The 13,180-nt window shown below is 33.7% G+C and overlaps 3 protein-coding genes across 3 annotated transcripts; 1 reads left to right on the top strand and 2 right to left on the bottom strand.

The window, feature by feature from the left end:
* Positions 1 to 1,816: 1,816 nt before the first annotated feature.
* Positions 1,817 to 2,652, bottom strand: LOC133838225 (NPC intracellular cholesterol transporter 2). Its single transcript, XM_062269250.1, has 3 exons — positions 2,507 to 2,652; positions 2,334 to 2,447; positions 1,817 to 2,272 (listed from the first exon to the last, which is right to left on the bottom strand). Exons 1-3 carry the CDS (start codon positions 2,592 to 2,594, stop codon positions 1,980 to 1,982), a joined length of 495 nt encoding a protein of 164 aa, XP_062125234.1. The 5' UTR covers positions 2,595 to 2,652; the 3' UTR covers positions 1,817 to 1,979.
* A 7,264-nt stretch (positions 2,653 to 9,916) lies between these two features.
* LOC133837009 (uncharacterized) lies at positions 9,917 to 10,648 on the top strand. The gene is made up of 2 exons (XM_062267651.1): positions 9,917 to 10,059; positions 10,127 to 10,648. Exons 1-2 carry the CDS (start codon positions 9,957 to 9,959, stop codon positions 10,558 to 10,560), a joined length of 537 nt encoding a protein of 178 aa, XP_062123635.1. The 5' UTR covers positions 9,917 to 9,956; the 3' UTR covers positions 10,561 to 10,648.
* A 1,220-nt stretch (positions 10,649 to 11,868) lies between these two features.
* Positions 11,869 to 13,109, bottom strand: LOC133836234 (mite group 2 allergen Gly d 2.02). Its single transcript, XM_062266602.1, has 3 exons — positions 13,026 to 13,109; positions 12,365 to 12,470; positions 11,869 to 12,294 (listed from the first exon to the last, which is right to left on the bottom strand). Exons 1-3 carry the CDS (start codon positions 13,095 to 13,097, stop codon positions 11,960 to 11,962), a joined length of 513 nt encoding a protein of 170 aa, XP_062122586.1. The 5' UTR covers positions 13,098 to 13,109; the 3' UTR covers positions 11,869 to 11,959.
* Positions 13,110 to 13,180: the final 71 nt, after the last annotated feature.

The following is a 13,180-nucleotide window of genomic DNA, read 5'->3' as shown; positions in this document are numbered from 1 at the left end:
GAGAAAAAATTGTGAAAACTAATTTCATGCATTGCTGCTTCGCTTAAAAGCAGACTGAATTTAATGAAGTTCATTTATTTAATTAGGAAACTAATAGTTGGGGATTACAATTAAAATTGACATTTTTTACTATAGTATTCTATAGTATTCTATTGTTTATATTTTGGTTTTGGTAAACATTCGAAAAGTAGTTTACATAGATTAGTAAATATTTATACCAGCATCTGAGCATTACACAATATGACTTGCAATCTGAATATGAAATATTGAAAAATTTATAAATAAATTAATGTTCATTAGTAAAAGGAAATAACATTTAAAACTCAAGGTGTGATTTATAGAGAAAATGCAGAAGAACATTTAATAAAGTCAACGTGTCTAAAATTATAACAAAACAAGTGAGGAAGAAAAAGTAGAGTGTGCTCGACTGTGAGATACTCGCCACCCACTTTGAACAAAAGCAAAAGAGTGCGGTATTATTCCTCAAATATATCAAATTAATATACCAAAAATATTAAATTATACCAAACGATATTTTTGGTATGTCGTTATAGAACAACACTTCAAATATACCATAGGAGTACAAAATATACCAGATTGTCAGCCGAAGCAACGCCTTCTTAGTACGGGTCTTAGTAGCTTTGGCTGACAATTTGCTATATTTTGTACTTTATATAGTATATTTGAAGTGTCTATGAATGTAAAATTGAATATATACATACATATCAATTATAACCCTTTGTTTATTTTAGTATTTTGCGGTACATAGTAGATTTCTTACTTGTTTGTTATACAAATTTTTTTTTTTTTGAAAACTTCGACCACTTTCATTCGATCGAAAACAAATATTCAGGAATCATAAATAATGAAGGTATTATTGTCTATACCAAAAATCACAGTACTAGTATCTATTAATGTGCATATTACTTAACTTCACTTAGAGACTATTAATGAATTTTGAAGCGTAATAAATTTGTATATTTTGGTAATAGAATACAATTGTTTTTTTTTTGAATTATGTTACTTGCTTAAAATTCATTTTTCGTTTCACTAAAAGCCCTTGCTCTTTAGCAATATAATATTTTATATGCCTGTTACACATTTTGTAGGTAGTTTGTCAGCAGCTTGTAGTGCATAATGTCACCAAGCTAGTCGACGACTCAATTAGCTAACCGACGGATATGTGCTCAATCAGGGCTCATTCATTAGCGTACAATATATGCGAGTAGCAAACGATATACTACTATATATCGTATATAGTAGTATTCATAATAAAGAAAAAGTGCAAGTCTGACAGGAAGGTCCAAAGTGTTGAAAAGCCAATTAGCGTTGCTTTGCCAAATGACAGGAAGGAAGCCATAACCACAGCAGCTGCTGACGAGGCTGAGACGGAGGCGGAGGCGGAGGAAGAGAGGCAGAGGGAAAGAGGCGTACAAAAAAGGCGGAGGAAAAGAGGCGCAACCACAGCAGCAACAACAGCAAACAGCAGCTGCAAAGCGTGGGTGAAAATGGCAAATGGTTGACGATGAAAAGTTGCAAATTTATGAAAAACCGCACGCAGAAAGAGCGAGAAAGAACGAGGCATTCAATCAGTCCATCAGTCTGTCAGTCTGTCAGTCAGTCATTCAATCAAGCAGCCTACTTGCTGAGCTGAGTTGTGTGTTAACAGGTGTTGCGTAATTTTCTGCGTCATTTAATTAAGCCGATTCACTGCAGCTCGTTGAAACACTGTGGGTGGCAAGTAGTAAGTGGCAAGTGTGGCATGTGTGGCAGGCTGGGCTTAGGCGGCTTAAACTGCCAGGGTAATTAACTCACATGTTCATGTTCATTATTCATAATGTTTGCCTTAATTATTTATTCATAACGGCTAATAGTGTTTTGGGTGGCTTAGAGGTTAGCTGCTTACGGCATAAATATGTATGTAGTTGCTATCATTAATTGGCCAAACATTGATACAATGTCTGCCCCACGAACTTAACTTAAGAGCTGGACTTCTTAATTCTGGTATCAGCCAGAAAGCAGGAAACAACTTGATCCACATTCTCCGCATCGTAGAGCGTCACTTGCAGCCTCGTTGGCACCTCGGGCTGATTGCTGGCCACAGGCAGCATTAATCTATAGGTGACATCCTCGCCAGCATCGAGGGGACAATAAGCGCCATGCAACAGATTCTGACACACATTGCCACGCTCAGAGTCCAGTTCATAGGGAATGGTGACACCCAGCGAAGTCAGATGCACTCTCGCAGTTAGTTGACGCATTGAGTTGCGTGCTGAAGAGTAAGAAATTCAATTAAAATATTTTCGATTTCAATTTTTAAGTGCTTGACTCACTTGCTACGAATTGTATGGCAATTGTGGCTTCCTCGCCTTTGGTTAAGTCACACGGCAACTCATCGCAGTCATTGATTTGCACCATCAGCGGCAGCGGATTGCTCTCATTGGCACCTAAATATAATCGCATTTATTAGTAATCCATTGGGAATTTCTTCCTTTAATTAACTCACATTGCCTCACTGGGGTTTCTGCAGAGGTAAAAGTCCAATTCAATGCCAAGATCAGGCAGGTATAGACAAAGAGTTTCTTAAGAGACATTTTATTATTTGGTATAATTTTGTTTTCTTCTGCTTAATTGCAAGTGCTTTCTTGGGAAGCTAATTTGATTGTAATTCTATTGCCCAATAATCGTTGGCTTTTATACCCGAAGAATCCACTTCAATTCCTTAGTTCGTTTGTACCTGGAACGAAATCTAATCGCTAATTTTTATAATTACCCTAACGGTTTATGTTAAGCTTATCTGTTGCCAAAATTCGGTTAACAAGTTGTCTGCTTATTCCGTCGTTAACTCTTTTGCCAATCGAAGTTCAGCTAATAATGATAAGGCGAGTTTAAAAAAAAAGTAAAAAAAAAACAACGCGTAATTTGAATAGTTATTGCAGGAGATTCCTGAAGAGTCAGCAAATTTCTTGAAGAGATGTCAAACTTTGGTTACCTATTAAGGAAGTAAAAACAAAACAAAACTGGAAAGATGCATTAAAAAATCCTGGAGTACAAATCAATATAACATATTTAGAATATTATAACATTACGTATAAATAATAAATGTTCTACTATGAGAAACTTTATGCCACAAAAAAAATAATAATAATAATAACAAATGATATAAAGTGGGAGTAACAAGGTTTTACAGTAAATTAGTGAATAAAATAATGAATTAAATCAAGTGGACCCAAAAGAAATGTGTTAAAGACAAATAATTCATATTAACAAGGTAGTTGAAAAGAAAGGAAAAAGATAACCAATTCTTGGTAAAAATTAAAATAAATTTAGCAGCTTACTTTTTCTTTTTTTTAATAAATTTATTCATTGTAACTTAATAATATAGGTTTGCATCCCAAATATAAACCAACCATGTTTTATCATTAAAAGTAAATAAGTTACATTTTGTATTATTAATGATTTAAATATTAAACTAATATCTATAAATAGTAGTTATTGAGATATTTAAATATTAAAATAATATCTTTGAATCACATTTACTCAGTTTCAGAATTGATTCAGAAACTATTAAGAACTGATTTACTGACAATGCAATTTTGTTAGACAGTTGCTATCGCATTAAGTGACCGCAACTTTCGTTATTGTTTATGAAATGTAGATATTATTTTTAGCTACTGGAAACACCTGCTGTCCATTAAGTGGTTGCTCAGTCCGAGTGCCCGCACACCCAAGAAATCGCACATAACGCACACAATCCAGATAGGAAGCTCAGTGCAAACGAACTCAGTTGGTCCGGTTTTTGATTAGCTGCTGGATGAACCCGAACACCTGTTGTTCAACGTCGGGGCTGCTTGGGTGCAACTGAACGTGTTTTGACGTGCTCTGACGTGTTATCTAAAGCAGCGATAATAAAATTAGCAAAGCGATTAGCAATTGATTTGACTTCGAAGAGTAAGCAGAAGCGTTCAAATTTTTCGTTGCATACTTTTAGGTTGTTCTGCAACCCCAGAGAAAAAGCTTCGCTATGCACTTGTGTTTGTGTTTATACTTATGCTGCCTGCCTGCTACTGTCGCCGTCACATTAACGTCAATTTATATGCATAGCCAATTTGAAACAAGTTTTATACAATTTCTTACACCCACTTGACTTTACAAGAGCAACTGGCAGCATCATCCAGCAGCATCTTTGTTAAGGGGTGAAGTCTGTATTTTTTTTTAAAGGCCATCAGCAACAGCAGCCACTTGTGCCTAAATTTCATCAATATTTTCATATTTTTGGCAAATTTCAACTGTTTTATATGCAAATTAGTAGCAACGCGATTTTCCACAGATTGAAAGAGATTGCAGGCTAAGTAACTTGATTTACTTGTTTCCGAAAATTGTTTTTTAAATGTTTACGTCTAGCTTATTAAAATGCCTAAATGATTGCCAAAGACCCAGAGACCCACTCTAAACATAAAATGGATGTTTGAGCATTCAAGTGCTTGGACAATTACAATAATTTCCATTTGGTTAATTAGCTAGTAGCGTCAATGAATGTTGGCAAATCATTTCACAGATTTTAAGGGTGTCGATAATTTGACATTTGAGAACTTAAAAATAAATTCAATTAAAATATAATAAATTCAGAAATTGTTAAACATTTTTGTTATTTTCTCGGAATATAATTAATATATGTAATTTTCTTAATTAGAAACTATACATAAATATAAATCACTTGTCATATGTGGAACTATGTAGCTAAATGGAATTGAAAATTAAAAAAAATTAAGAAATTCCTTTAATAATTTAATCAGAATTTTACGCGAAATCTATACAATTTAAAAAAAAAAATAATAAATTAAGTATATATAAAAGATATATTAGTTAAATTTGTAGATTGTATGTATGTCGTAATGTTAAAGAAGACTAACTATTTTTTCCGAAAGACAAAATTTCATAAGAATTTCTTATAAATTATATAAACTTCTTTATTTTTCTAAATACTTACTCTCTAAGATTACTCAATTTCGTGCAATATCCTCACATTCTCGTAGTCAATATCTTGTTATATTTTAATAAAACAAAAAATGTAGCATTTTAAATGTTGAACAAAATATAAAACTGTATTGAAAATATAATTTATTATGAATACTTAATCCTTTACCCTAAAATATATTTTCTTATTGCCCCTTAACATGAAAAAAGAATAAGTATTCAGAATTATATCAGCATTCAGTCTAATACAATTTACAGACACAAAAATCATTGTTTAAATGTCTGACTTTCTAAGATTTCCCAATTCCCCACTTATGAATAATCAATCCCCTGCAATTTCTCACATGCTCACAGTCAGGAGTTTTTCCAAGGAAATTGAACAACAGAGAAATGTAGCATTTTAAATTTCTTTGAAAAAATAGCAAACAAGTGTTCACATATGCGTCAAAGGGCATTTAAAACTGTAATTTTAAAAGAAGTAAAGAAAAGAGTAAGGTAAGCAAATTAAGTTTGGAAAAAAAAACAAATAAATTACTAAGTACAATCTTAATTGCGTATACAGACTTCGGCATATTTATGCAAATATAAAGCAAAACCTTTGGCAGGCTGACGACAAGAAAATATTTGTGCATATTTCAGGTGAAGCGAAATTGCGTTTGCCAGGACGAAGGACGTGGGGACAAGAATGAGCTACAAGCATACGAGGACATTGAATGCCAACACGTGAACTGCGCTTTCAACAAAGCAGCAAAAGCACAAAATTGCTCGACAGCAAAACTTGTCGAAACGCATGTTCTCTTGATTTCGGGAAACATGAATTTTGCATTCATTTAATTACAGCACGATGTGAAAGAAGGAGAGCGAAAGGGGGGCTGGCAAATTAATTAGTGCTCTTGGCAGGCGAGTAAGCAGGAGAAGTAAAATTTAATAATTTTTGCATGACAGCATATGCAAATTGCCGTAACGGCAAAATATCAAAGTGTGCGGCAAGGCGGAAAAGTACGCACAGTACAAAATTTTCTGCTTTCAGCCAGGTGAAAATTGCAACAGCAAGCGAAAGCGTAAAAACATAACTCAAGGGCAGTTGGTCAACTGACCAAATGGAACGTACTCGTAAGAACTTCAGATTGTTAAAACACAAACAGTTGAATGCACTCGAAAACTATTTTCTACCCCCAAATAAAAAAAAAAAGATTATTACAGACGTGTTTGCTCGACTGGGAAATACCAGCTACTCATTTTCAAAGAAAAAATTAATAAAACATACTACCAATATACCGAATTAATATACCGCAACAATACGGAAATATGCTGAATACTTTATTTAGTATATTTATGTAATATCACATTAAAAATAAAATCATATACTAAAGTATACCAAATATTATACGAAATACAATAATATACCGAGTGCTATATTTGGTATATCGATGTAGTATTACATTGAACATAAACCTATACACTAAAAATATACCAAATTCAGTAATATACCGAAAGCTATATTTTAGATATAGATGTAGTATTACATTAAAAATAAAACCCTGCATTAAAAATATACCAACAATTATACCGAAGGCTATATTTGGTATATCGATGTATTATTACATTGAACTTAAGACTATACATTGATAATATGCCAAAAATATACCAAAGGCTATATCGAGGTAGTATTTCATTGTAAATATACCATTCAGTAGAAAATATACTAAATTTTTATACAAAGCACTTCATACCAGATTGCAATAGGGTACAAGAAATGTATGTAACAGGCAGAAGAAGGCATCGTCGATTCCATAAATATTATACTTTGGATCATCGTCAACAGTCGAGACGATATATCCATTCTTGTTTGTCTGTCTGTCTGTTCATCCATATGAAGTACTGGATCTCTGAGATTACAATGTTATAACACTCTTCTATCATATGAATAGCGGGTATAAAAAGGGGTTGCTCTCATTCAGTCACCTGTTGTTTGAAGGCTATCTGCTGACTGACAGCTGGGCGCACACAATTAGGCGTGACATTCGGAAATTCCTATATTAATTGACAACACACGACCATGTCATCAAATATGCTTGTAAACTTTTAATGAAAAATTAACAACACGACAAATCAAATTGTCGCCTAATTGAGACACAATGCACAACCAAACTGGCAACCAAACGCAACTCGTCGGCTATTAAATTACGCGTGTTGAAACAGACGACGTCACAGCGGCGATTGGCGTCGATTGAGCTGACTCGGTGTCAGAGGGACAGACAGGGGGGGTCAGAGGTCAGAGCTAGTGACACAGCCCTGTCCAGGGCTCGGCCTGGGCTTGGTGTGACAAATCGCTCGGCTCTGACGCTGGTATGTTTGTTGTCAGCTTTGATTTGACAAATTAATTGGGTTTGCTTTCACAAATGAAGGCTGCAAAGTTTGTCTTTATTTCGTTGAATTGAACAAAATTAAGGCATCATTTATTACACATTTAATTAGTGCTATGAGTCAATTATTAATATTAACTTTTCTTTATATCAAATTGCTGCAGTTTAAGTATGCTATAGCTTGCTTACTTTGAAATTCCTTTGCTATACATTTAATTATTGGTTGAAGTCTTTTTACTTACTGGAAGCTCGAGCGCACAAAAGTATGCTACAATTTTTGTTAATGTATCAAAAATTGTACCCAAGTGTAGCTAATCTTTATAGCTGTGGAATTTAAGCGTTGAATATTGAAATCTACAGATTAGACTATTTGAATTATTAGCTGCAATCTATAGAGGAGACAACATTATTTATTAATTATTATTTATTAAAATGCACTTAATTTAGATGAACAAATTTAAAAGATTTTATTATATTTACTAAGCAAGATTTTTAATAAGATACGACATTCTAATTTAATATATTTGATCTTGGTAAAGGGAAAATTAGTTAGCTATATATGGCTATATACATTCGGGACAAAAATAATATTCTGACTCTTATTATAAGGTCTATTGAATGAATCTTTTGGAGACTTTCTTTTTCCTTAGAACATTTAATAAACGGCTGCTTAATGAAATTAGGTGCTGGCCAAATCATTGCATAGAATTTGGTATATATAATTTTAAGATATATTCTATTACTATAAATAAATCAAATCTTTTCTTTAAACGTAAATTTTATTAGCAAATCTTTTGTTCTTTAACATCTTTATAGATTTTTATTCTTATTAAATTTATATTAACCGTCTAATTCATTTCACGAATTTCATGTTTATATGTCAAAAAATATGATTTCGCATTTGCTAAAATGTTAATCCAAACTACAAAGCAAACATTAGCCGGCATATATCAATATTTTCTCAAAAAAAGGCCGAGATTAAAAGCTGCTAAAAAGACAAACTGATGACAACTCTGGCCCTACCGGTAATATTGATTTCAAAAGGAGCAACGCAAAAATAAGCTCACAAAATCTTGTGTGCGGCAGTAAATACATTTGGGAATATGCAAAAAATCCGAAATAAAAGAGAAAAGTGCAAACGGAAATCGGAAAACGGAAATGGGGTAAGTAATTCGCCTGTGTGAAAGTATGCCGCTTGGGCTGTCTTTTCTTTCTCCCAGTGCGCAGATTTTACGGTTCAGATAATTGCATTAGATGGAACTGAAAATAGAATACGATATATCGCAAGGCAAAAATCAATGCGAGGCCAATGATATTAATCAAATATTGTGGTTCCACAGCGAACGCAGCATAAGAAGCTAAAAGCCTTGAAGGAGATGATTTTGTATAGGATTTTGCCATTGCTTTGACATATCAAATAATGCCACAACAATTACAACAGTGCAGCATGTGACATCTCAGTGTCACACACGAAAGAGAGGAGAGTACAAAGGGCAAGGGCAGAAGACATCTAACGGGGGATGGGGCAAGCTGAGCGATTTCAAAAGCATACATGCGGAAATCTCATGCTGCGCTGCCCACATGACAACTCACCACCACCCGTAAAGCAACATTGCAAAAACCGAAAAGAAGAAAAAGAAACAGTCGAGGGTTGCTCATAAAAGTATTTGCACATATTAATCACAATAATAGTCAACTCTCAGTTACTTCTTGAGTCACCCTCGTGCACTTACCTTTGGTAAATTTTCACCGAGTTGCGGCAAAATTATATTTATCAGCTTACTTTTAGTCTCTTTTTCCTGCATTTTATTTTCGCTTTTTCCTTTTTGAAGTTTCATTGACAATGGTTTTGCTGCTGAAGTTCTTACGGGTCTAACAACTTTGTTGGTAAGTAAGTTTATTTTTTCAAATATTTGAAGTTAATAATTTATGCTTAAACAAACAATTTAAATAGTTTCGTTTATATTAGTTCAATAATAATCAATTTTAATTTCATAATTTCTTGAATTTTAGTAAAAAGAATTTATAAGTTCTTAACTTATGATTTTAAAGTTAGGGTATTTACCTCTTGGCTGCTTCATTTCTGTAAAGTAAGCTTGTAAGTAGCAAGATTGGTAGCTTGATTTTCGTCTGTTGAGGGATTTATACAACATTGACTTTGTACTCGACGTTGCACGTGTGAGAATACTTGGAACTTGTAAAGTTTACTTCAAACGTCAACAAATTGCAGAACGCTGTTTGCAGGAGCTTTTAACAGCATTTTATTGGTGAAAAAATGTTAAAGAAATAAAAATATAAAGCAATTGAAACATAAACTAGCCAAAGGCAAAGTTCAAGAAGTTTATTTTTTTAAGGATTATCCTAAATATTCTTGATTATTACAACCTTAATCAGCATATAATTCTACAGAAAATACACTCAATAGATCGCGAGTCAATTTAGGCGTTCAACAAATCAAAAAAGCACCTCGGTTTTGATAAGCTTATCAAACCGACGAAACTCACTCAAAGCACTTTCGGTTGGCGACTATATAAACGAAGTCTGCATAGTAATTTGTTTAATCATTTCAGCAACTGCTTAAAGAAAGTCAATTTAAAAATTTTAAAAATAACAATGCAACAGAATCAACTAATCTTAATGAGCATTTTGCTCTTGGCGACGCTGCTAAATGGCGTCCAATGCGCAGATAAAGAACCTTCCACAGAAGTCAAGCAGTGTAAGTTAAAGCTACTTCTACTTCAAACGAATGGCAGACAATATTAATGCTCTACTCTTTATTTCAGGCTCTGGGAGCAAACCTTTTCCCTTGGAAGTGCGTGTTCATGGCTGTGTGACGCCTCCGTGCAACGTCTTTAAAGGAACGGATGCCATATTTGAGATTGATTTCGCCGTTGACAAGTTCATCACCAACATGACAACCTTGGTCAAGGCCACAACATTGGGAATTATAACGGTGCCCTATGAGCTGCCCGAAGATGTTGCCGACGTCTGCACCAATCTGATGTATGGCGCCTATTGTCCCGTTTATCCCACGGAGGATGTCACCTATCTCTTTCAGTTTCCAGTGGGAGAATATCCTGAAATCGGTGTGAAAATCGAGATATATCTGGCCGATCAGGATGGCGATGTGGCCACCTGTTTTGTGTGTGATATCAAAGTCAAAAAGAACACCGGCAGTACCAAAATGTATGAGTTGGATTTTCTGAACCGCAAATAAGCTTTACTCAACTATAACTTTAACTGTGATACAAATACAAATATATATTTTTTTTGTTCAATAAAAAACTATGCAATATATTAAATAACATTTTTGATGTTGTCTTTGGGTAATTAACGCTCAATAGCCTATAAATATCTATTAACTTATACGACTCATCAGTGTAGATTGTAAAAATAATCGTTTAAGATTTAATTTTTAAGTACAAACCATCATAAACGTTCGACGATCCCCACACGCAGTAGTTTCAAACGGCAATTGAGACGATAAATCTAAACGTAATAAGCTCCCGTATTGATAAGGTTCAAGTGTTTCTTCATACTATATGGTCCTACCACACCTGTTCGCTCAGTTACCTTGCCACACACCTGTCACCTGCCACCAGCCACCTGTCACCTGGAAAAGTGCTGTGAAGGCCGAAGGGAAATGTACCGAGACGACAATTAACAGAACAGCAACAAAAAAAACCCGACTACTGGCTGAAGAACTTATCAAAAATGCACTTTTCACAATGAATATCATCATACACTGTAAAAAATCTAAGAATACCGGAATATTTAGCACGTCTTCAGACCTTATTAAGAAAGTTAATGTAAAAGTTATTTGTAAACAAATACATTTAAAAAAATATATGATAAACTACAAGATTATTCATTGATTGCGACTTTCTGCACTTAAAAAAAAAAAATATATATATACATATAAAAAAAATAATTATTTTGATTCCAACAAAGAATTTGTAACCACATAAATTTATATCATTGAAAAGTATTATCAACATAATATGAAATTCAATAACTTTGTATAAATATGGAGTGTTGTACTAACAATTTGATTTGTGTCTACGAAAAATTAAAATAAAATACATTCATGCATTCATTATAAAAAACCTTGGAAATTGACTATTTAAGATTTCTTTCGAAAGATGAAAGGACAAGAGATATTCCCCTAGAAAATTCCCAGGAAGTTGGAAATTTTTTTCAATTTTTTTCGAGTGTCGCTTTGCACTTAGAAATCGCAGCGATATCAACAACAATTGAAACCTTTTGGCCATATGGTCAATTCATACTACCTGCTGCCGGTCAATAAATGATTATCATCATTGATTTTATTAGCATTTAGGCTATACCCAGGCCAATCATAATAAATTTTCAAATTTAGGTGCAAATCGTAACGTCACCGACACATCAAAATCTAATCACTCTAATCGTCCACGATTAACAATAATGTGATTAGGCGGTGCACTGGAATGGAATACGAGTATGTCAAACGATGACGTCGCGCCCATTAAACAAAATCAAGTTATCATTTAGAAATTCGAAGTTTATTTAGTCAACAGCTAGTGCTTGAATCAGTCAGCTTATAAGTGTCGCGTCGGCTACAACTCTTTTGTTTAATATCATTCCTCGGCGTCGTGTTTTTCATCTTGGTCGATTTCCAAGACCAACGATGAGGGTCCCTTGCGAATTTTGCAGCTACAAATAAAGCAAGTGATCGAATTACCATCGAGATCGTTCAGTTGCACGGTAACATCGGCGGTAATTTCGGGAAACGCGGACTCAATATAGAAATTGAACCGATAGGTGACATCTTCATCCTTATCGATGGGGCACATTGCGCCGTATAGCAAATTATCGCACACATTTGAGACTTCCTCGGGCAGATCATAGGGCAGATTCATGCCAAAAACTTTAGCTTGCACTTTCGTTGTAATGTTCTTCAGATTGTTTCGGTCTGTAAAGGAAATTATAAGTTTAAATAATTGAAGAGAAGTGAAGTGAAATATTTAATTTAATATATTTACCACCCAAAAATGTGACATCCATAATGGCATATTGTCCCTTATATACGGTGCATGGTGGCTCTTCACAGTCTGCAACTTCAACCTTTAGTGGGAATGGTTTATTTTTTGCCTGCAAATAAAAAAGCTTTTAGTTCAGCACTGAAAAGTATGCAACATTTTTCGAACAGTTTCCTATTCCTTGATTAGGTAGCGAGTTAAGATAAGACATATCAGCAAACGGTACGCCTATGTGATTTTGAAATTGGCTTTTATATATTTGTTTTATATAAAGACATAAATAAATAAAAAGTTGGGACTTTCCAGTGCTTTCAAAATATGTTTTTAATCAAAACAATAATAGGCGACCTTTGCCGCCAGCAACGGCATAAAGCATTATAAAAAAAAGTTACTAAAGATAGATATTTGACTAACAGGGAATAACATACGATTGAAAACTTAGATTTTGTTTTGTTGTCAATAATCACAATACAAGTTCATGTTTTTCATTAATTACACAGTTAACACAGATTTAATTTCTAAAGTTAATTTGATATAAAATCAATAAAAAAAACAACTTATTAAAGTTCTAAAAAAAAGTTTAATTTTAAAAGTGAATAAACTCAACCTATGCTAAAAGTTCAACAAAATATTCAAGTGTCGAAAGTTCATATTAATTAAACTTACATTCCTGAACTGTTGTGGCGCTGACAGCAGCAAACAAACACGCGAAAGTTAGCAAAGCAAAGCGAAGCATTATAAAAGTGATTTTTTTATTGAATGTTAGCACAATAAATCGACAGCAGCGTAATACAGTGAATGAAACTATTGTGGCAATGG

Source organism: Drosophila sulfurigaster, chromosome 2R, assembly GCF_023558435.1.
Source record: "Drosophila sulfurigaster albostrigata strain 15112-1811.04 chromosome 2R, ASM2355843v2, whole genome shotgun sequence".
Taxonomy (NCBI): domain Eukaryota; kingdom Metazoa; phylum Arthropoda; class Insecta; order Diptera; family Drosophilidae; genus Drosophila; species Drosophila sulfurigaster.
Note: the sequence above shows the minus strand (reverse complement) of the source record. Positions and strands in the feature narration are given on the sequence as shown.